General features: G+C 32.8%; 1 protein-coding gene and 1 long non-coding RNA gene across 7 annotated transcripts in view; one reads left to right on the forward strand and one right to left on the reverse strand.

Annotated features, from left to right (window-relative positions):
* Positions 1 to 25,697, forward strand: part of LOC311630442 — a 930,538-nt gene that overhangs the window by 835,746 nt on the left and 69,095 nt on the right. The window lies entirely within an intron of this gene.
* The window catches only part of VPS13A (vacuolar protein sorting 13 homolog A), a 185,468-nt gene that overhangs the window by 67,729 nt on the left and 92,042 nt on the right, over positions 1 to 25,697 (reverse strand). For all 6 annotated transcript variants that reach the window (XM_084899409.1, XM_084899408.1, XM_084899406.1 and 3 more), the window contains exons 39-53: positions 25,310 to 25,542; positions 21,059 to 21,151; positions 19,925 to 20,281; positions 18,412 to 18,513; positions 17,656 to 17,814; positions 17,221 to 17,476; positions 15,839 to 15,999; positions 11,112 to 11,215; positions 7,617 to 7,899; positions 4,466 to 4,861; positions 4,125 to 4,229; positions 3,873 to 4,019; positions 1,990 to 2,118; positions 1,461 to 1,594; positions 425 to 554 (exon numbers count right to left, since the gene is read on the reverse strand). In XM_084899409.1, coding sequence (XP_084755535.1) covers positions 425 to 554; positions 1,461 to 1,594; positions 1,990 to 2,118; positions 3,873 to 4,019; positions 4,125 to 4,229; positions 4,466 to 4,861; positions 7,617 to 7,899; positions 11,112 to 11,215; positions 15,839 to 15,999; positions 17,221 to 17,476; positions 17,656 to 17,814; positions 18,412 to 18,513; positions 19,925 to 20,281; positions 21,059 to 21,151; positions 25,310 to 25,542 — 2,789 coding nt within the window. The remainder of the gene's footprint in view (positions 1 to 424; positions 555 to 1,460; positions 1,595 to 1,989; positions 2,119 to 3,872; positions 4,020 to 4,124; positions 4,230 to 4,465; positions 4,862 to 7,616; positions 7,900 to 11,111; positions 11,216 to 15,838; positions 16,000 to 17,220; positions 17,477 to 17,655; positions 17,815 to 18,411; positions 18,514 to 19,924; positions 20,282 to 21,058; positions 21,152 to 25,309; positions 25,543 to 25,697) is intronic.

The following is a 25,697-nucleotide window of genomic DNA, read 5'->3' on the forward strand; positions in this document are numbered from 1 at the left end:
AACAGTAAAAAAATTTAAAAGAAAGTTAACAATTCTAGACCTTTACTTGTAGTAAATAAATAATAAAAAACAAAAAGCACATATATACATGTCGAAATGATGGAAATTAAAAAAAAAAAAAAAGGGAGATGGTGGTGTAACTACGAAACAACATACATTGAGTCTGATGTAACCCAAGGACTGCCTGTATTACCCTTTTATTATAGAGGATGGAAGAAAATGATGATGTAGGCAAAATAAGACTACTTTCAGTTTTAAACATTTTTGGTTAAAGTTTGAATACTTTTAAATCTTTGTCAGTTTATTTTAGTAGTGCAGACATAAACATGCCTTAAAACTAGTAAGGCTCAAAGAGAATACTATTTTAAAAACAGAAACAAAAAACATGCTGCTGAGGACATCATGATAATCAGCCCAAACATACATCTTTTTGTGTTACTTCACCGTGACTTTTCCCACAAGTCCACTTCAGCTTTCTAGAGCCCACTGGATCAGCCCATGTATAAAGTACTGCTTTTCCAGGAGGAAGAGAGTCTTCTATTTCATCAAGAGAACTGACACAAATGGTAAAAGCAGGCATTAGATTAAGTGTAAGTAAATGAATAAAGAACCCAAAATAATATAGTTCAGTAATCCCCAAGTCAATTAATTGAGTTATAATATTTCTGATTAATAGTAGACTGAAAGTTTTTCCTTATATAATGGAAAAGAGGTTTTCTAAGAAAATAATGAGAATAGCCCAGCTCGTATGACTCAGTGGTTGAGCATAGATCTATGAACCAGAAGGTCATGGTTTGATTCCTGGTCATGGTTTGATCCCCAGTAGGAGGTGTGCAGGAGGCAGCTGATCAATTATTCTCTCTCATAAGTGATGTTTCTATTGAAGCACAGTAACCTCCATCTTGTATAAAAAACTGCTGTTTGAAACACTGCTATTGTTAGATAGTCCCTAGTCCTGCAAACTCTGTCATTATAAACTCTGTCACTTTAAGACAGTCTGCTGTTCTGTAAACCGACTTTATTTTTAGTTCAAATAATAGAAAAAGATAAACTTAACAGTCTGACCTTGCAAGTTAGCCATCCAATGTAACAGACTAATACTGATAACAATTGTGCTAAGTACAAACTTATTATGTATTCAAGGTTACAACTGTCTGTAATAATACATAGAGCCCTTTGTAATATCTGCAAATACAGAAAAACTTCCTGTATGGGTTGCTGAAAGATTTGGGAAAAGACACCTCCCTCTGGGCTGCATGCAATAAACCACTTCTAAATAATTGGCTCATTAAGGCGTCTTGTATCTCATTCGATGATTTTCAATATAACACTCTCCCTTCCTTCCCTCTCTGAAATCATTAAAAATATATTTAATTTAAAAAAAATCATCATAAAGTCAGCGTCTCATCACCTAGTCTTTGCTCAAATAAGGGATACTGAATTTGTGACCCTCTTCTTACCTTTGCTTATATTCAATAATGTCATTCTTAGTGTGATTTATTAATAGGAATGTAGCTGCTCCATCATGATAATCTGAAAATGTAATAACTGTAGAATGCTCAGCCAAATTAACTTCTGCTATAATACCGCCAAGCTATAAAAAAAAGTAAGAGAAAATATTCTCTAATGTGATCATTTTCCAAAGAATATTAACTAACAACATTTAATAACAAAACTATTCATAACTTATTTTTGTTTTATATGGCATGTCTGGGAAACCATGCTCTATTATTATATATAGATGGGTCAAATTCCAGTGTATATTCTAAGCACTTCTACTAACTCTGTATGACAAAATGTTTTATGACTATTTCCCTTTAGTACTTTTTCTCCTCATAAAAAGAAATCTTTGTTCATTTTTGGTGAAAGGGAAAAAAATCATGACAAAATTATTTGATACAAAAAAATTAAATACTAGTAAGTAACATTAACTCCTCTAATCTCACACACACACACACACACACACACACACACACACAAATTAATTACCTCATTATCCAGACGCAATAAAATACAATTTTCTTGCTTGTTAAAATATATCTTTTTGGGAGGGCCTCTACTTCCTTCAACTTGAATAAGAAGTTTATTTGATGCATCCTCAGGCCAAAAGGGGATACACTAAAACATATATTACATATATTTATTTTTTAGAACTCACAATATATTGCATCATAAAGACATTTATCATTTTAATAAACCCATCAGAGTAGACAAAACAAAATGAAAATAAATCTCTTTCAACAGTGCTCTGGTTACTGGGTTATTTATGTAAACAGTTATAAACTGCCTACTTAGAGATGTGTTGCCACTTATGGACAGTGTGAAAACAAGCAGTAATGGGTAGTAAGATGAAAAGCTATGCTAAGCAGCAATTTTCATGTGGTCTAGATCTAGAGAAGGGTTTGAAAAATCAACAAGCTGAACAAAGAGCACAAGGGAAGCAAGTGATCAGTTATTGAAAATCATAGTCAGTTGTGGGCAACCCTTGGTAATTAAGCAGTAGTCCAAATACACTCAAATGTTGATTCAGGGAAGTCAAACAAGGATACAAAAGTAAAGGATATATTCAAAGTTCAGAACAGGATATAGGCTAAAAAAATTAAAAATCACCTGGACATCTGTGATTTGAAAACCAAACTGAAAGAATAGGAGATAGTCAGTGTACCCAGAAAGAAGACTGGACTAGCAGGAGCTGAAACAAAAAAACTAAAAGGACAGGAATGGAGATGCAAACTGTAAGCCCCTGCCAGACTGGAGACGTCACATATTTCAGTGAGACTGTTCATGTGTGGCCAGATAGAAAACATAAAAAAAGATAGTAAGAGTCATAGAAAATAGAATATGAAAGTCTAGAATATGTCTGATTAAAGGCTCAGAAGGAGAAAATGGATGAACAGGAGAATACTTAAAGAGACAACTGTTGCAAATTTTATAGGAAGTATGAAAAATCATTACCTCATGGATCTAGCAGAAAGGCATATAAGACAGGATATATAAAAGGTACCTACATGTAGACAAATAGTGTGACTGCAGAATATCAAACACAAAGAGAAGTCTGAAGGCAGCTAAGGAGAAAAGAAAGATGACCTCCAAAGAAATGACAGAATCACAGCCAAATTTTCAACAAAAATGGAAACCAAAAAACAGTGAAGTAAAATATACAACATGCTGAGAAAAAAAATAGACTTCATTATCAAGAAACGGCATTATAAAAGGATGATGATAAAAACACACTGATGGCATTTTCCTCCAGAACCAGCACTAAAGCAAATTTTAAAGGAAGTAGCTCAACAAATGGCTCCAGAGAATGGCTCAAAAGCAAGATAGAATAGTGAATAAAAATAGCAAACATTTCTCTTATAATCCTAACACAGTTAGAATAAAATTTCTTCAAAGGTAAAATATTCTATCACCCTCCTGCAGTCCCTCAAACAGCTCTTTTGTAGAGGTTTAGCAGCTAAAGATGGAGTAAAAGAAATATTTTACTCCTAAGTCACTACCACCTTCTTAAAAATAACTGGCTTAATCTATTCTTTAAAGACAATACTAACAGCTTCCTGAAAAGAATAACTAATCTCCTTCTTTTTCCTGCATTAATGCCTTATCTAGTCTTTTACTGCTCTATTTGACCCCATTTGGCTAGTAATTGCTAAATGTCTACCTCCCTTATCAAGAAATATATTTCTTGATGGCAAGTTTTGAATTTTAGTAATTAAATATATAGGGCTTGGTACAAATACTCAATAAATGATCATGAAACAAATAAAATTGGAGGAATGAAAAGATAAAACATTACATAGTAATTTCAGTTATCTAACTTCCAGGAAAAAAGAAATTCCAAAGAGCTACATTATTGAAATCCATCTACCCACCTGATCCAAATCGAGAGAGAGCCATTTATCACTCCCCTCTTCAGCCACTGATATACGATACTTGCTTTTATTTTTGATCATATAAAAAGGGGTAAATGTCACAATTCTGGTAATGTTAAAACTGCTGAGGTCTATAATGACACCAACCTAAGGAAAAACATATTATTACATTATCATAACATCCTTAAAAATTAAGTAGTCAATAGACACAGTTTAAATAAAAATTTCTTGATGAGCACAGAATGAACTCACTTGATACTCCATGTGCATGCCTTTACATTTAACAGCTCCATGACTACCAACAGTATCAATTGAAAACTGATCTGACAATTCACTATCAGTTACCATAAGCTGAACCTAGGAAAAAATATTTCAAAGATATTACAATGTTCCAACCTACATTCACATTTTGCTTTTTAGTATAAATATTGTACTGTTAATGCACTAAACCTTTCCCAATATGAAATTCAAATTTTTATAACCTCAACTATTTAACAAATGTTATTTCTGCCTGTTTCATATTATTTTATTCTTCAAAATTCTAAAGTTTAAAAAGAATAGCTTAAAAAAAAGTTAAAAAAAACTTTACACACCTTATTGTTATTAAAAAAATGCTTTGGCTGAAAAGAAAAGAGAACTGGCATTTTATAATTAGGTGGATGCTTTCGATGAATTCCATCTGCTTTATACTGTAACATTCGACCAGTTTTATTGACCATCCAGTAAGGGCTATGAAATGCCACAACTGTCTGGCCAGGATTATAAGTCACATGGATAGCAATATCTAAATCAGTCTTTTCCATTTCTGTAACACAGGTAAAATTGATGAAACTAATATCTTGTTGATCAGGTTTTATATGATATTCACTTTTCCAATCTTGATTAAGATAGTCAAGTAATTTTAAATGTAGTATGGCTTTATCCAATTGTACGGTACAAATATGGGCAGAAGAGCCTTCATTTAGAGTAAAAACTCTATGTTCATTCCCCTGTAATAAACAAAATATAGTAAATTTTTTAATGCCTTAGATTAATATGCCAAAAAAATTCTATGTAAGGATTACAAATGTTATACAAACTGCTTTTGAAATATACTTCTTTATGAACAAGTTAGAAGACTTATATTCAAGTTCTAACTCTGCCAACTATGTAAACGTCTACATTTCCTCCAAGTCTGCGGGTAAATTATTCAAGATATGACTTATTGTATTTGTAAAATGGACTAAATGATCAACTTCAAAGGACTATTGTTAGGATAAAACTAAGTAATGTAATGTAAAACTCTAATGGAACTAGTAAACATTATAATGCACTACAACTAGTAAAACATTTTAAAATTCTTATCCATTAATTTTAATTTTAAAAAATGAAAAATGGAAAACACATGATAAAAAAGATGAAATCTTATCCATTAGTAATTTTAGTTTTGAAAACTAAAAAATTTTGAAAAATGTATGAGAAAAGAGATAATAATCCAAATAAGTCCCATACTTGACTTTTAACAATCCTTCATCACCCATTTCCAATTATCCTATACTAGAGGCCCAATGCACGAAATTCATGCAAGGGGTTTGGCCCTCGCAGCCCTGGCTTCATCCAGAAGGTAGGACTAAGGGCTGGCAGCCACAGCGGCTGTGAGGGCCAATCCAGCACCATGGTCCCCCTTGCAGAGGCCGATGGATAATGTGCCACAGGTGAAGGCTGAAAGGAGAAAGCAGAAGGGAGAAGGTAGTGCCACAGGAGAAGGGAGAAGGGAGAAGGGAGAAGGAAGAAGGGAGAAGGGAGAAGGGAGAAGGGAGAAGGGAGAAGGGAGAAGGCCAGCACTGTGAAAGAAGGCAGAAGAGAGGCCAGCGCCACAGAAAAAGGTGGCAGTTAGGCGGATCAGGCCAATAGGGGAAAGCAGGTGGGTAGTTAGGGGGATCAGGCTGGTGGGGAAGAGCAGTTACGGGGATCAGGCCAGCAGGGGAGAGCAGTTAGGGGAGATCAGTCTGGCAGAGGAGAGCAGTTAGGGGAGATCAGTCTGGCAGAGGAGCAGTTAGAGGCATCAACCAGGCAGGTAGGTGAGTGATTAGGAGCCAGTGGTTCTGGATTGCAAGAGAGATCCTGGATTGGAGAGGATGCAGGATGGGCTGAGGGATTTCATGCACTGGGCCTCTAGTAGATAATAAAAGGATAATATGCAAATTGTCTCCTCAACTGGGAGTCCAACGGGAGTTCAACCAGAAGGCGGGGCAGCCCACCAACTGCTTGGAGCCCCTTCCCTTGGCTGGCCCGATCCATGATCATCCACCCCTCACCCCAATCGGGGGCAGGGCCGGTCTGCCAACTCTCCCCAGCTGGCCAGGCTCCACCCATGCACAAATTCATACACAGGGCCTCTAGTTGTTTATAGTATTGTATCTATGCATTTCTCAAAACCATTCATTTCTCTTCACCCCCACTTTCATTACCTTAGTTTCTGCCACTGTGTCCTCTCACTTTAAGTTTCCTAACTGCTCTTGTTTTCTTTAATCCCTTCTTCATAACACAACTAACCTGTCTTTCTAAAAATTGGTCATACCCTTTGGGAACTAGCAAACAGAATGTGATCCCTAAAAGCATCAAATTAAAAGTTCTATGAGAATGGAACATAGATAGCATGCCTTGATAATGCACCAGGTTTTCTAGCATCTCTAACCTGATTCCTTCCTATTATTATAACACAGGAATCTCTTCATCTTAAATTAGTTAAAACAAAAGTAATTTAAGTTGTTGACACCTGGCATGTTAATATCCACAAAATAGAATAGTAGTGGTGGTGCTGTTAGAGAGGTAAATGAATGGCAATCATGTGCCTACTAGTCATGTACTAAATCCTTTACATATATCATCTAGTTTGATTTCCCCATATCCCAATCATGCAATGTTTATTACTATCTCCCTTTCATAAGTTAGGATACATGATTAAGAAAGACAATATAACTTGCCTAAAGACATATAATTAGTAAGTATTGGAGTTGGATTAAATCTCCAATCTACCTGACAGCAAAGTGCAAATTCATAACCACTAGAATATCTGCCAAATATAAAGAAAAACAGATATTCTTAAACCATAAATATTAACTTCACCCCCCAAAAAAATTATCAAAGAAGTATATACATATAGTAAATCCCAATAATTAGTAATTAGTACACTATGACCAAAACAATACTAGATTACAATAAAGAAATTTCTTATATTTGATAGCCATGGCAAATATAATATTAAAATCCTGATGAAATCAGACATAATTTGTTAAAACAGAATATTTAAAAGAAAAAGGAACATTGTAGGGCATAAAAGACTTTTAGAGATCTATCATCCGAATAATATAATGTAGCAGCATTTTTCCAATTAAGTCTATTACTTAAATATTACTTAATACTAATTCTCATACTTGTTTCAAAAGTTAGAATCCATATTTTAAATGTATGATATATGAAATATACATGCATATATAGAAAAATATATATTCTGAAACTACCCTTCAGATGATATGAGTCTAGGCAATTTCTATTATCTCTATTTTCTAAATGACATATCACATTTATGTAGGTAATTTATATTCAACTTAGTAGCCAAATTTCAAAGGTGAATCAATTGAAAATATTTTAATCCTATTTTTACACAGCATAATTAAACATTTATTTTCCATTTGAGTATTAGTATATATCCCCTGTACCAAAACCACAGACACAAAGATATTTAATAAAATTCCAGAATACCTCTATATAATAAACAATTTTGTAAGGAAGAAGATTTCGGAGTAGGATAGGTGGCCACAAATGTATTATGTATGGTAAATCCCAACCATATTCTGAATATACTGACAGAGATGTCAAATTATCTTTTTCTGGGACAATATTAATAATAAATGGTTTCTTAGAAGGGTTTATAGGTTTACATTTCCTCTTTAGAAAAGTGCCTTCATTTTTTATAATTTCTTCAAAGTCAATTGCTTCACACATTTGATAGTCCTCATCTTCTGGTTTCAGAAAAAGGAATGATCTGCATAAAATATTAAAAAGGATTTGCTGAAATGCTTTAAAAGAAAACATTTTAAATTATATGATTACAACTTTAGAACAATGAAATTACCTCCCTCCATACTATTGTAATATATTTTTATATTTTCACATTCTTAGATATAGGTAAGATAGACAATAGATAATTATCGTCATCTTAATTTTCAGGAAATTAAGTTATTTAGCTTTTAAAAGAATATTTTTCTTATAAACTTACTGGTTTAAATGTGTGTTTACAATTAACCATATATAGTGTCATATGGGTACTAAACTTACTAGAGTGATCACTTTGAAAGGTATGTAAATGTCTAATCACTATGTCATATACCTGAAACTAATATATGTCAACTGCAATTAAAAAATAAATTGTAAAGCCGTAACCAGTTTGGGTCAGTGAATAGAGCGTTGGCTGGGGACTCAAGGGTCCCAGGTTCAATCCTGGTCAAGGGCATATGCCTGGGTCGTGGGCTCAGTCCAATGTGCAGGAGGCAACCAATCAATGATTCCCTCTCATCATTAATATTTCTATCTATCTCTTCATCTCCTTTCCTCTCTGAAATCAATAAAAATATATTTTAAAAAATAAATTGTAAAAAGTATGTTTACAAGATAATGGTTTCTTACAGAAAATACATAATCATGTAGGTCGCATATGCAAAGCAAACATATACAACTATCTGTGAATTGTACATTTAACTTATATAAGTTGTCTTTCCTGGCTATGTGGTCCTAATAGGAAGTACATATCACGAATGATTTTATGAACCAAAAAATTATTTCTATTGGAAAAATTAATCACCAGTTTTTCAAGATTAATGAAATTAAAGCTATCAATAGATACTTATTTTTATTAAAATGTTGGGCATAGTTGAAGAAGTGGTTACAAGAAGATAATGACAAAATCAATAGGCATCACATATGATTAATTCACAAATTTAAATATCACTGTATTTGTTTACATTTCAAGTACATTTTGGGTTTAATCATTTTTTAAACCTAAGCTGTGTCCATGTATAAATACTTAAGAAATGTTTTTGTACTTGTAAAACTAATCAATTATGGTGACACTGTTCCTTACAGATGAACAACTGTCAGTACTATCTCTAGCCCTAATTATTTTCCTAAGCTTTAGTCCTAAAATTCTTAATATCTACACATATTTCTGTATTGATGTCTAATGGTGCCCTAAACTTGCTAGACTAAATTCTGAGCCCTCCATATCCACTTCTCTGTGTTGATTACCAGAAACTTCCACTACTGGCACTCTGGACTGGGAAATAGTATTAGATACTTCCTTCTCCCCTGCACACATAATTCTTTCTAGGGTGGCTGCAGAGTATACTGCAGAAGTGACAATTTTCCCAAAAATCTTTGTTCTGAAGAAAAGACTTGAGGTAGAGAAATATGAAAGTTTAAAAAGAAAAGTTTAATAAATAAATGAAGAGAAAACATGAGAGAAAGATGTTCAGTGGTAAGAGGTTCTGCATGAGAAGAACTGATGAAGTAAATAGTTTCACAATGGAAGGACGCCAAATGTTCTTAGAGGGAAAGGAAGAAACAGATGACATTACAGATGAAGATAAAATGTATATAAATGAGTGTAAGAAAATGAAGGAGCAACTTCCTCAATGTGAACTTAGAACTATCTTTCAAATTTAATCTTCTAACTTGCACACACTCCAATCATATAGACCTATACAAAGCCTTTTTTTTCCAAGTCTCCTTATCTCTGTTCATGTAATTCCTTGCACTTAAGATTGCCATCCACATTATTATATTTTACCTATAATTCATGTAGGTAATCTCTTCTTTATTTTTCATAGTTTTCTGAAACAATAAGTCTTTCTGTAACTCTCTACAACCCATCATTTTCTACCTCTGTATTTACATAATATATCAACCTCCCAAGAGGAATAGCCAGGCCAATTCATCTTGTTATCCTACAGCAGTGCCATATACACAATAAAAAGATTTGCTAAATAACTGTTAAATACCTTACATGTTCTCTTTAGTCTTCTAACCCACCCATAATCCTCTCTAGAACATGATCAGATACTGTAAATATTTTATTGTTGTTCTCTGAATAATATATAATATTTTTCCCTCAGCAAGTTTAAATTAAGTAATAAAATACTCATTATGGTCAGAAGGTCTAAACAACAGAACGTTTATTAGAGTGAGCAGGTCTAATACCTGAAAATATGTGTCTAAAACTGCTAGATTGCCTTCTAAACATTAGTGATATCCACTCTTGAACTCCTAGGCATGGGTCAGGATGAACAGAGGGAGGGAATATTTAAACACTGCTTGTAATTTTCTCTCCATCCTTCCATAGCATAGGTCTAAGTGTCTATGTCTAATATGTGTTCTGGATAGCACCTTAGACAACCATAATGCTTATTCTGAGGAAGAATTTATTCTTCAAAATCTCCATTTTTCCTTGCTTTACATTTTCTATTCCAAATGAAATATCCTGAACAATAATACTTGTTATGATATTAAGCATATAATTATGAAACTAGCCCATCATTAGTATTGTTAAAATTTTAATATATCCTTTCTTAACATAAGATTTTACATCAAGTTCAGACAAGTTACTTTAAATATTTAAGACTGATTAAAATTCTAAAATAATCAACAGATAAATATGCAAAGGAATTCCAAAAAAGTCTATTATAAACCTTTAAAAAGTAAAAATCACTTCATAACAGTATATGTAAATCCAGAAACCACCAATTATACACAATTAGATATTTTTTTTAAATTGTGAATATACAAGGTGGGGCAAAAGTAGGTTTACAGTTGTTCATATGAAAAGTAATATAATAATGAATAAGTAATAATATAAGAATGAACTCTGTATTTTGCATATTCAAAACTGTAAACCTACATTTGCCTACCCTATATATATATGATTCTGGTTATAATGGCTATATTGCAAGCATTTTATAATTTTATTTACTGGTAAAGCATAAATAATTTATATGGTGTACAATAAATACATTAAATTAAATAATATTTATTTTAAAAACACTTCTAAGTGCCCTGAAACTTATATAAGTGATATAGGAGGTCAGATAATAACAGGAAAGATTTGATGAAAGTTTGATAATTTAAAGATAGATATCCCTACAAAATTAGAAACTAAAAACTCTGTAAGAGACATAGAGCAAACAAGTAGATAAAAAGAATCACCGGTAAGATGCTAATGGTATGTTAAATTCATTTCCAGGTGAAGCCATTCCCAATAAAGTATTCCCTTCATAAACACACAGTGGGATTGAGAAATGATTTCTAATCTAGGAAAGAAAAATAATAATATTTAGTATTAATATAATAAACTAAAGATATTTAACTAATTAATCTAATTAACTAAAGACATTAATCTAACTAACTAAAGACATAACACTCCAACAAAAGATCAAAGCAATATTTACCTTGCTTACATAATACAGAAAAGAAATAAACATATAAAGTTCTATTCCTAAAAATAGAAAAGTTTGTACAGTTTTATAGAAAAAGAAATCTCAAAAATAAAAATTTAAAAATTCTAGAAAGAAATAAGGTAGTACCTTCTTGACTTTCAGATAAGGAATAACTTCTTTAGACAAGAATAGTAAAAAAAAGTTCACAGGAAAAAATATTACATCTACATTTTAAATGTCTAGATGATAAAGTAAAAAATAAGCCTCAGGCTGGGAAATGTCTCTGTTGGATGCTATTCATTGAAAAAAGGGGTATCGCATCTAATGAGTAGCATACAACAGTGATAAAAAGATATCATAGTTTTCGTTATTTCATATTATCTGATAAACCTACAAACAGTTATAGTTACCTTTGGATAGATAAAAACAAACTATTATGACCATTTTCTTATCCTTCTATATCTTACTAATATCCTCTAATTTAAACAAATCATACTGAAAACTAAGATTAAATGGATACTCTACAATTCACTACATTTATATATATATATATTTTGCTCTACTTAAAGCCATAGAAATACATTTTGATTTCTAAAAATAATACCTATAAGAAACTTAAAATTAATATTTACTACTACTAAATGAAATCTTTAAGATCAACAATGAGGACAGCCCAACAATCATCTTTTAAAATAGTTAATTATAAATCATAAATGAAAGAAAAGGAATTTATGCTTTCAGCCATAATGGAATAATAGGGACCAAATATATCTTCTTAACCTAAAAACTAAACAATGATTTTCAGACACTGGTTAGTCAGCAGCAGAGGAAACAAAAATCCAGGAAGAAAAGCCCTAAAACTGCTCCAGCCTGCTGCCTGAATAGTTTTGAAGCTACTGTTTAGGAAAGGAGAAGTCAAACAGATCTAAGTAAACTATCTAAGGTACGGTTGGGAAACCTTTTTTCAGCCAAGGGCCATTTGGATATTTATAACATCACTAGTGCCCTGTACAAAAAATTCATGAACATTAAAAGGGAATTAATTACAGGAAATATTTTAATATTACTATTTGCCCTTTCTCTATAATACAAGTGTCCAGCTGTCCCCACAACCATTGGACGACACCAAGACCCGGCCAATCCCACTCCCATCAAGCTCTGCCGAGGTCCCCCAAGCCCTAGCCCGCGTCACGAAACCTCACACAGACACACCAAGCCATGAAACCTAAAAATGCACTTCCAGGTGACTAGTCGTTTGGTCATTACGCATGAAAATAAAGTAATGCATTTAAGCATGCACATTCATTTTCAATGCCAGATTTGTCTACATTCTTTAAATTGCAAAATAAATAAGATCTTCAGCCAGTGAACTAAACACTGCTTGAAGCCCACCTAAAAAGTTTAAAAACAAGGACTGAGAGGATCACTTTCCAAGTAACATAACTATATTGGAGAATAAAGTTCAAGAATAAAAAAAGAAATCATTCTATTTCAAGCAAGGTAAAATTCACAATTTTAGGCATCCAATAAAAATTAATAGACATAAAAATTTTATAAAATAAATATTAATAAGAGGAAACAGCCCCACTGGAGTGGTTCAGGGGTTGAACATTATCCTACAAAGAACCAGGAGGTCACGGTTTGATTCCTGGTCAGGATACATGCCCAGGTTGTAAACTCTATTCCCAATGTGGTGTGCAGGAGGCAGCCAATGGATGGTTCTCTCTCATCATTGATGTCTCTCTCTCCCTCTCCCTTCTTCTCTGAAATAAATATATATATATATATATATATATATATATATATATATATATATTAAAATAAATAAATAAATAAAGGAAACAAATAAGATATAATACACATGATAGAATTAGTAGACAAGGGCATTGTAACATTTATATAACTATACTCAATATGTTCAAAGTTAGGGGAAATACTGAATGTATGAAAAAAGGACATGGAAAATATACATAAAAATGCAAACTGAAATTCTAGAGCTAAAAATACATTGGGGTAGATGAGAAAAGATTGGACATTGAAAAAGAAAGCTGAACTTAAAGACATAACAATAGAAACTATCAAAACAAAACAGGGGGAAAAACAAAAAAATAGGAAAAGAGTTTTAGTGAGTTGTGGGGCAGATTTAACAATGGTCAGTGAAGAAGTGAAGGGAGGGGAGAGAAAAAATATTTGAAGACAAAAAAAAAAAGAAGAAAAAAAGGTTTAAAGTCGTTAAAAGTATATGTCCATACATTCAAGGAACTTAAATCAAGTACAAGAAACAGAAAGTAAATTTCACTAAGATTCATCACAACCAAATTACTTAACAGTGATAAGGGGCAAAAATATTAAATGCGTATAAAGAAAATATCAATACCTATCATAAAACAGCAAAAATAAAAAATAACAAGGTTTCGGGGAGGAGAGGGGAAGAGATTAACCAAAGAATATTTATGCATATATGCATAACCATGGACACAAACCACAGCAGAGGAAGGCCTTGCATGGAAGTGGAATTGACGGAAGTAGGCAAAACGGGAGAAAATGGGAGACATCTATAATACTGTCAATAATAAAATAAAAATTTAAATAGATAAAAAAAATAACAGCAAATTCTGGTCAGAAACAATGTAATCCAGATAACAATCAAATAACTTCTTATTAAAAGTATGAAAAAAAATAACCTATCAATCTGTATTCCTGTAACTGGTAAAAATAACATAAAACATAAAAGTGAAATAAAAATGGAAATAATTCATGGACAAATTTCATGAAAGAGACAAAATTACTAGAAGAGTTCACTTAAGAATAAATAATCTGAATAGACTTTACTCATAAAATAAAGTGAAATTATATTTGAAAACCTTCATAGAAGAAAAATGCTACAAGAAAATTCTATACCAATATTCCTCATGAACATAAATGCAAAAACTATGAATATGATTTTAGCAAATCAAACCAACAATGAATCAAAAGGTTAATAATATTTCATAAATAACTAGGATTTACACTGGCAATGCAAAATTGACTTAATATTTTAAAAATAATCAAACCTTATTTAATACTAGAGACCTGGTGCACGTGGGGAGCGGGCCTAAGCCAGCAGTCCGACATCCACCACGGGGAAACAGGGTACAAAACACACACACACACACACACACACACACACACACACACACAATGCAAAAGAAAACAAAATCTCTCAAAACATACTCAATGGTAAAAGAGTGGATACTTTCCCCTTAAAACTGAGAACAAAGCAAAAATGTTTATTTTCATGATTACTATTCAAATTGAACTGGAGGTTCTAGCCAGGGCAACAGGCAAAAAAGTAAAATATTGATAATATGCATCCAGGTTAGAAAGGAGAAAGTAAAAATGTCTTTAAGACACTATAAGTAAACATATTAAAAAGCCACTACAACTAAAAAGTGGAAATAGTAAGTTTGCACAACTTAATATAAAAAGCAACTGTACTTCCTCTAGCAATGAAGAATCAAATTAATATGCAAAAATTTCATCTTTATCTAACATTTTGAATAAAAATTGAAAATGAGTCTGAAAGTAAAATGGAAAAGGAAACAATTGAGAATAATCCAAACCACCTCTGAAAAGCAGCACAACTTGTATTACCCGATTTCAAAATTCAAAGTACTAGTATTATCAATACAGTATGGCATTAGCAAGAAGATAAACAGTGCAATAAATCAGAATAGAGAATTCAGAAATAAACCCACACAGATTTGGTCAGTTTGTGTTTGACAAAAGTGTCAAGGCAATTTAATGGAAAAGTAATAATTTTGGTTGGAACAACTTATTAGCCAGACATATGAGAAAAAAGTGAACTTCAACTCTCATATCATAGATAAAATGGTATGTGGTATATCAATTACTACTCAACAATATGCAACTGCATATAACAACATTAATAATAAAAGTTGATACATACAAAATTATGCCTAGTAAAAGAAGCAAGACTCCATTCTGTACTCCATTTCAGTTATATAAATTCTATATTGTATAACTAAAATACAATGAGAACATGTCAGTGGATGCCTGGGAATGGGGAAGTGGGAAGAGAAGAAATTTTTAGGGGAGATAAATATGTTAATTATTATGACTGTGATAAAGATCTCATTGGTGTATTTTTTGTGTAAAACTCAACTTTGAGTGTATGCAGCTTACCATACATAAAATTTACCTCATTAAATCTACTAAAGACCCCAAACAAAATATTGATGAGTTGTTGTTTTTTGCATAATTCTCCATAAAAAGATTTTACAAAATAGTCTTATACAAAAATTACAAGTATATTGAACAAAATCCTATCACTGCTCATATTAGAGTAGTACAATTATGGTAATGATTCTTCTTTTTGATATTACTTATACTGCTACTATAATTTGTATGCTTTTGGTTGCAATTTGCTTTAATTTTGTTTTTCATTAGCACATAAATATGCATTATGACCCCCCCAAAAATTGTATCGTTTCGTACCTGCACTGGGGAGCGAACTGTTACTTTCTTATTTCCTTCCACTGCATCAATTTGACAAACAATAGATCTTTCAACTCCAGATTCTCTGTGTCTTACAGTGTACAGTCGTCGTCCCACTTTTGTTAAGGGAATTTTATCAGCAGTAGAGTGGTTAGCAGGTGCTAAGTTGAATATAAATGTTTGGAAAGTTTTACTGTAAATCATCATATATTAATTTTAAATAGATGTTAAGTATCAGAAACATCAGATGATTTCTTAAAGTTATGCATAAAGAGTCACTCAAGTCTGGATTTAAGATTATATACAAAGGGATTATACAAAGAGTATTTTTTTGTATTGATATAATGTAAACAAAGAGATACTGTAAGAAACCACAATGCATTTTCATCACATTCATTTAAAACCTTCAAAAGACTTTATTAAAAATTGAATTTTTATAAAATATAAGGAAGCCTCTCAAATTTGCTGTTATAATAACCAGAGCCTAATACCTTTAGGCAATCTTTGGCCAATTACCAAGGTAGCTGAAATTTTTCCATTGTTAATTTTCTCAGCATGTGATACTTTGTGACATGAAGGATTTGATTAAACAAAAATTTATTCAAATTATCTAATCTACATACATATACTGTATTGAGGGATGAATTGACAATGCTTGTACAACACCTGAAACCTAGCCACTGTTATACATCATTTCTTGACTAGAAGAGCACTAGTTATCAGTTTTGGTATTCCTACCCAAAGTCTAATTAATCTTTCAAATGTGCTCGACCTTCACTATTTAAATGTAAAAGTATCAGAAAGTGTTATGGGTGAGGCTTTGGGACTATATAGCTCACAGTGAGTATATCAGACATAATGATAATTTAAGAATTTATTTGCTTTCACTTCTATGAAAATGAAAAACTTCTGGGAATCAGAAAGGACAAAAAATTTCCACTTCAATAAGCATAACATAAAAACCACTTACAAATCCATAACCATTAAAATGTGTCATTTCCATAAATTCAAACCTTATTTTGAATTCATTCAGCAACACTGGTAGACTACTACCTAATAATACCAAACATAGTTAAAACAACAATCACCTATAGCTATAGTCTATAAAAGCTGAGTAAGAATGAGATCTGATATTTTTCTTCCCCAAAACATAAAGCAGTAAATTACCATGCTCTACAAAAAGCAGTGAATAAAGAAAGTTATAATTTGGAGTACAAAAATATAGTGACAACAGCAATGAAAGTCCTGCAAACAAACAAACAAAATTCCCAACCTATTAGGAAGGAGATTAAAAATGTGTAAGATATCAGAAATGAGTAAAATGGAATATAAAATATAGCTTAAAAGAAATGAAAGCCCTAGGAAGGTAATTTATCACTTACTAAGAAGAATGAAGAAAAGTTTGCTGCTTAGGCTGGTCATTGCATTGAAATGATCATTGTCTTTTGTTCGGACATAATCCATACTTAAACTTTCCTCATTTTTCAATATGTATGACTTTGCCACTGGCACGTTGAGCACACTAAAAGAATCACTTGGTGAAACAGAGATGTTAAGTCCAAGAGAATTTAAAATCATAAATGGTGCTAGATCCCTCATCAAGACAGTTGAAGATCCAGTGGCAGCTTCTGTAAATGCCTAATAAGAAAGAATTATCATAAGTAAAATAAAATGAAATGTGGAAAACCAAATGACAAGCAGAACACTAATGAACATATGACAAATAACTAAGTTAATAAAAAACTTTTATTCAAGAAAAGAAAAGGGTTTAACTAAGTAGTACAGCCATATTTAAAGTTTCAAATATCTTTTCTTACCTTAGCTAAATTATTTAACATTACAAGACCACATTTGGATAATGTAATGTTTAGTTGGTCTTTCGAATAGAAGCTGATGACAGTTTTATATTCTGGCACTCTGTAATGTTCTTCTTCAGTATCTGACTCAACAATAGCCTTTTTTGCTTTCTTTTTCATCTAAAATGACAAGTAAATTATAGAAATATAAGGAAAATTTGTTCCTGAAAGCACAACATAACTCATTTTGCAAAGGAAAAACAAACTTTAGACAAATCCCAATAACATTAGAGAGAGCAAAAATTGTTTATCAGTTCCACTGTCTTACTGGAATTACTTGGAAATCAGACAAGGCTTGCCTGTGCCTCAGGCCATCCCTGGGTGGCTGGGGGGACTAAGGGCAGGTCTGTTCTCCCCTGCAAGCCTGGTCCCCCCTTGACTCCAACTGCCCTCTCTCCCCCCTGCAGGCCTGATTGCCCACAACTGCCAGCCATCTTGTGGCAGTCATCTTGTGACCACATGGGGGTGACCACCTTGTGTGAGTGCATGATGATCAATTTGCATATTACCTGTTTATTATATAGGATTATTTGCATTTGAAAAAGTACAGGAGGGCATTGGCCTTGGGTTTAAAAATTATATTCGCAGGTCAAAGAGGGAAGCATACAGCAAGGCTAATAAAGGCAAATGTTAAACTTTGTTGAGATTGAAGTTGTTATGTCTTATGTGATGTAGATACCCTCAATTTTTAAATAATTTTTTAGACTTCAAATATACCTTGATTCCAAGATTCCATGGTCTAAATTCCTCAGTCTGGTCAATTTCTAAAGGTTCAAGCAAAGGTTCCCATACACCAAACATTTCATTGTAATAATGCACCTATAAAGAGAATTTTTAATTTTTTAATAAGGCATTCTGAAATTTGCTAAAATGATCTTCCATGTTGTTTAGTACTACCCATTCCATTTGGCTGTGCTATTTCTCCTATATGAAAATAACACTAGATGCCACTCATTAGTTTCCTACATTCACTCCCTCAGCACTTTCCTCACCTGGTTAACATCATAATTTAGCTTCCATAATTTAATCCAGATAAAACTCTCTTTCAATCATGTTTCCTTAACTTCTAAGCCAGGCTAAACATAAAAGACTGTGTTGATCTATTATATATTTTTGACATTTTTTAACATATCTATCTACCTCCACTGATTTTTCAAAAGTAAGTAACATAGGATTCAATGAGTGTTTATTTATTTGAATTCTTTGAACTTTTTGGACATCCTAGATTAATCTCTGGAAAGTTTATAAAATTCTAGCCAAAATTTGCACATCTGTAATCTAATCAGTCATATCTACCTCTATTAATATATAACTGTATCAATACAAATAATATAGCAGCTTATAAATTTCCATATTTTTTTTAAGGGTAGATTATCAGATTAGTTTCCACTAGACAAACTTGAATAATAATTTATACCAGGCAAAACCGGTTTGGCTCTGTGGACTGAAAGGTCCCAGGTTTGATTCCAGTCAAGGGCATGTACATTGGTTGCAGGCACATCCCCAGTGGAATGTTTCTAACTCTCTATCCCTCTCCCTTCCTCTCTGTAAAAATCAATAAAATATATTTAAAAAAAATAATAATAATTTAAGTCAAAGTATCTTTGGGGATGATTCCATATAGATAAATTCTGAAGCAAAATGTACATTGGTTCAAAGCAAATTTCTAATACAAAATAATCTCACAAAAAAATTAAAGATCTTAGTGGATTCTCACTCAAGTATAAAGATTATGCATTATATAAAAAGTAAAGATATATCCTTCTAATTCTTTGTTACTCTTTTAAAAGAGATTCAGAAATAGGTTGTTTTTCTTTTAAGGAAGAAAGGTATTCCATTAAATTACTAAAAACAAAAATTTTGAATCTAATCAACAACAATCTATTAATGTATTGTGTTTAAGTTGATCAAATCAACTGAAATAAAAACTTAGTGTGAACATGTGGCCTAAAGTTAAAGTACAATAGGGCCTCAAATAACATTTTCTTCAGTAAAATTGGTTTTTGTTATATGTCCTTTTGCTTAAAATGGCAAAACCTATCAATGACACTAAGTGAGGACTGACTGTATAGCACATAAAACTTTTATTAAAGGCATACATTTGTAAACTTTCTTTCTGAGCCAACATCATATTTACAATATGCTTAAATATTTAAATAAGATTCTCAAAATATTCTATATGTATCATGATTTGGTATAAAATCTAGAAAAAAATGATGCATTTACTTACTTCTAACTCCAGCTGACAGTGGAGATTTATGAGAGAACTCCAGTTTTTGCCTTCCCCTGAAAAACATGATTTTGCCAAAAGCATAGGCACTGTTCTATGACCAACCCCAGCCTCAAGAACTATAAAAATAGAATCAATGTTCATTTTTATTATCTCTCCCTTGGGTACCAATTCAGTTGTGGGAGCTATGTTTTTCACTTCATTTGGTTCTTCAAGAAACCACATTTTTAAAGTCTTTGTATCCTTCTTTTCCCATAAACATGCTGTAGAAGCAGCAGTTTCTTGTGGGATGGCTTCCTTGGTTGTATAAAGTGCTGCAGTTATGGTAATCACAGTATTTATGATAACTGGTGAAACCTAAGGAAAAAAATTTAAACTAATAAAAAATCTACTCATGCATCTTTTAAAAATACATACTTCAAGAAAAATTAAATGTATTTACTGAAGAATCGTAATTAATATTGAAATAATAATGTTATTACGACGAAACCACAAATATAATTCATTGCCCACAAAAATTAATTATCATAACTAATTTCAATTAAGGTATTTACATTAATTTTATTAACATACTAGAGGCCTAGTGCACGAATTTGTGCACAGGTGGGGTCCCTCAGCCTGGCCTGTGAGGACGGGGCTAAAACTGGCTCTCTGACATCCCCCAAAGAGTCCTGGATTGTGAGAGGGTGCAGACCAGGCCAAGAGACCCCACTGGTGCACAACTGGGGCCAGAGAGGGACCGAAGGAGGTCTCCAGGGCATGTCCGGCCCATCTTGCCCAGTCCTAATTGAGGCCTATCAGGGGTGGCCAGCTGGAGAGGAATCACGGGAGGGTTCCAGGCCATGACTGGCCAGTCTTGCCCAATCCCAATAGACTGGACCCAGCAGTAAGCTAACCTACTGGTCTAAGCATCTGCTCCCGGCTGGTCAGCACACGTCACAGTGACTGGTTGAACGCTGAATGGTTGGAGGGACAATTAGCATATTAGGCTTTTATATAGAAATATTTTAAAACATAGCTTCTTTTTGGTTTACTTAACAATTAAAAGACTTGCTGTAATAACTGTTTATTTCTAGTTTTATTAATTTTTTTAAAAGTTCACTAAAGATCTAAATGACTGACATTTTAACTTACCTTTAGTGTCAGAGATTTTAGTGATATATCAATCACTTGTGGATCTGTGCCTATCTGAGTAGCTTGATAGAACAAATCACAGGGCTGCAAAACCTATGAGAAAAATCAGTAACATTAAATTACCATTACTCTTAAAATATTTTTATTTAAAGGCTATATTAAATACCCAAGTTATTCAAAACTGTTGAAAAATAAGTGAATCAATAACACACCTCTCCTCTTTACTTACTCATAATATCAAGTATTAATATGAGCAGTATTAATAAAATAATATGTAGGATTTCTTAAATATGCTTAACTATAGAAATATGTAAAATGTATATTTATATTTTATTTTACCTACTAAAACAAAAATTTTATCATGGCATTTTTTCCACTATACAATTTCAATGAAATAAATTAATCTGTATAGAAAAAGCTATAAAAGATGAGATGTAAAAATATAAATACATTAGATTTACTAAATAATTCTTAATGCAATTATAAATTAGCTGAGTTTTTCCTGACTGTGGTAAGCAGGATTCTATCTTCTAGCACCCAGTGAACACATTCCTTCCAATCACAAAATATATTCAACTCCTCCTAAGGTTCCTAACAGTCTCATTACGTTATAGCTCAAAGTCCAAAATCACATTATATAAATCTGTATCTCATCACATCTCTATCTCATCTATAGCTCTCACTGATTAAAAAAATACAAAATCTCATCTATTTCTTACAAGCTCAAAGTCTAAAACTAAATCAGCTCCAGGTCCTGATGAAATTCCTGGGTATAATCTATTAAGTGTAGCTGCCAGGGCTCAATTTCTCTCCCTTCATGAAATTGTGAAACTAAGAAGAGTTACCTGCCCCTTCCATTCCTAACATAGAATGGTGGGACAGACACAGGATAACAATTACAGACATTCCCATTCAAGTTGGAAAAATGGGAGGTAAAAAATTCAGCCAAGTAAATAAGTTTCTTGATTAGGTTTCAAAGCCTAATAACTACTGTCTGTGGCTCTCAGCTCCACCCGGAGTCATTCTTCCTTCTTTATAAAAGGTAGCACAAATACGCAACTGAGTAGTTGCTTTTTATCCTCCTGCTTTCTGCCAGTAGAATGTTGGGGGTTCAAGACACCATTTTTCAAAGCTTTCTGAAACTACATATCAAGCAATCCCTGTAGTTTCCAATAATGACTTTTACCTTCCTTCTGAGTCCTCATTAGCAGTGTCCTCAATGACCATGTTCCTACCAAGAGTCTGATCAACACAAGTTAGGCTTTCTCTATCCTTCTATTCAAAATTCCTCCAGCTTCTGCATACTACCCAGCTACTAAGATGCTCCCACATTTTAAATAATTGCTACATCTTATTTCTGGTTTAAAAAAATAAATCTATATTCTTCTCCCATTGCTGCGTAACAAAGTACCATAAACTTACTGGCTTAAAACAACAGTAATTTATTTTTTCCTCATTTTCATGCGTCAGGAGGCTTGATTGAGAAAGATCTGCTCCCAGGATCATTCAGGTTTTCAGTAGAATTCATTTCTTTATGGCCCTAAAACTGAGATCTCCATTGGCTTGTGCTGTCAGCCAAAGACTGCTTTTGACACATACTAGTTGTTCATAGGTTCTTGCCATGCAGCCTTCCCCACAGTATGGCAGCTTGCTTCTTCAATGCCAGCATTTTAAAAATTAGATTAGGCCCATCCAGAATCTCTCTTTAATTAACTCAGTTAACTAATTAGCAACCTAATTATATTCACTGATCCTGTCTACACTCAATGGAAGCAGATTATACTGGGCACATTCAACAGGAGGTAGAACTAATCGTGGCCATCTTAGAATTCTGCTTACATTAAAAATGAAAAAATAAATCAGAAAAAAATATGATAACCAAATTCATTCTCCAAAGAAAGAACATTAAAATTCACTATTATTTTAATAAATCAACAAAGGCAACTGGTACATGACTTACATATTCAATATATTATTTCTTGAAACTTCAGGGATAGAAAATTATAACCATATTACAATACATAATCCACAACTTCCAACATAAAATTTGTGTAATATCTTCATTTTAGGGAAGGCAAAAAAAAAAAAAAACAGAACCAAAAAGTACTATTATAAATACATATAAAAGTTTCTAACTTGATAAATTTGTTTTTTTACAGTCCCTTCCAAAATAAGTATGAATGTTTATTTTGTTCCTTATCCAACTCCTTTATTTTCAAGTCTAAGTTCCTTAGGATTAAAAATGCAGCTGATCGTCTGGCTGGTGAGGCTCTTTGGTTGAGCATCAATCTATGAACTAGGAGGTCATGGTTTGATTCCATGCCCAGGCTGCAGGATCGATTCCCAGTAGGGGATATGCATGAGGCAACCAACTGATGATTCTCTCTGATCCTTGATGTTTGTCTCTATCTCCCTCTCTCTTCCTCTCTCTTAAGTCAATAAAAATATTTTTTTAAATGCAGCTGATCCAACATATTAGTGACAAAACTATACTACAGTCAAGTTGTACACAATATATCTTTAGAGATCAATTGAAGATGTAGAAACATTATCTTAAAATGGGATATTTCCCTACTAGTATTATTTTATTGTCTCCAACTATATCCATTGTAATTTTAGTGCTTTTATTTATTTTTTCCTTTCTACTCTTATTCTCACCATATAGCTCCTGTGTTAAGATTTTCACTGTTAATGCATTATTTTCCTGCTGCTACTGCTTCCCCTTCAAAGAAGCAATCTTGGGCTATCCAACATCTATAGAAGCCTGTAAGAGCTCACTATACATTCCCTACTTTACAAACACTATCTTGGTGGTGGGAAGACTGCCCCACGTTGTGAATCACAGAATAACAAGAAAAAGTCAGAGAATATAAGTGTAGATTTGGTATGTGGATAGATATGGGGTGGGAACTTGTGCTCTCTGGAACCCAGATTCTCTGCACATGTTATAGCTTCATCCTGAAATACACTCCCATGATTCCTGTTTCAGTTCTGCTGCTAATATCTACTCATCTTTCAGGCATTGGCATAAATGTCACTTCACCTGACAAGCCTCCCCTATTTACACTTCTCCAGAGAAATCACATACAGACTCAACAAAGAAAATTATCATCTAAAGATCCTGGATTTTGCCGAAACCAGTTTGGCTCAGTGGTAGAGCGTCGGTCTGCGGACTGAAAGGTCCCAAGTTCGATTCCGGTCAGGGGCATGTATGTTGGTTGCATGCACATCCCCAGTGGGGGGTGTGCGGGAGGCAGCTGGTCGATGTTTCTCTCTCATCGACGTTTCTAGCTCTCTATCTCTCTCCCTTCCTCTCTGTAAAAAATCAATAAAATATATTTAAAGATCCTGGATTTTGAGCCAAGACTGTAACCCTTGAGGTGGAGGTGAAAAAAGACAAGCATGAATTATCACTATGGACAAAGGAATAAAATGTTTAGTGGACTATGGGAAGAACCTCTAGTTGTCTTGGTATTTGTTCTTTTCCCCCGACAGTAATACATACAAGATTTACCTGGGCACAAGATAACATTAAAAAAAAAAAGAAGACCACATTCTCTAGCTATTTTTGCAGACAAGTATGGTCACATAGTTACATTCATGCCAAATGATCTGAATAGAAGAAATATATAAAATTTCTAAGCATTCACCTAAAAGAGAATCAGTATGCCCTCAGTTTTCTATATCCTTTCTTTTCTTAGTGATGAGCCATCAACCTTGCAAACTAGAGAATTATAGCTTACATTTCTATGTTGATAATTTTTAGACATTTATGCTTCTATTTTTCCTATAAAAGACTAAACATTTTAATAAATGCTTTATAAGAGTACTAGAAGTCAGTTAACTTGAAAAGATATCTTTGAGGAAATAAATTTTCATCAGTTAAACACATACAACAAAGCAAAAGTGTCCGGATGGGAGAAAAATATGAAAAAATGGTAAAATTGCAACAACATTTCAAACAAATGGTAGATAGTTTTCAAGACCTAAGAGCAGTGTGGAACTGACACAGATAGTAGGTCTCAAAAAATGCAGCTTCTTAGTGAGACTATCCCCAAAAATCCATAAATCAATGAGGAACAACTGGAAGAAGGAGAGTTTCAAAGTAGTATAATAATAATCCAGGTTAGGCTCTCCAAAAACACAAAACAAAACAAAAGTACTTTATAAAGAAAGATTAGAAAGTTTGCAAGTAGGTTCATAAAGTGGTATATACTAAATACAAAACAGATAATTAAATAGTAAACTCACAGTAGTGATTCTGTCTTTTCTCTTGTCAGGAAGAAATGGGCATGCTCTCATTTGGAGATCTTTAATAGCAGCAGTCATTATATTGTTTTCAAGGTCACCCTTCCAACCAATTTCACATTGTGTTGTAATGACTAAGGCAGGAGCATCATTTCTTGTCATATCAGCCACAAACACAATTTCAGGATTTTTAATAAGAATATTCACTTCCCACTTTTCTTGTACCTGTACAGGTACTAAAATATAAAAATAAATAATTTAAAGTATTTGTACATCTTTGCTACACATTTTATGAAAAGCACTATTTATGGGAAAATTTTATTTTCATTCTAAGTAAAAACTAAAATAAAGGCACTTTAGGTCCTAAAGAAATCTATAATGTAAGATTTGA

This window comes from Pipistrellus hanaki, assembly GCF_964339955.1.
Source record: "Pipistrellus hanaki genome assembly, chromosome: 11".
Taxonomy (NCBI): domain Eukaryota; kingdom Metazoa; phylum Chordata; class Mammalia; order Chiroptera; family Vespertilionidae; genus Pipistrellus; species Pipistrellus hanaki.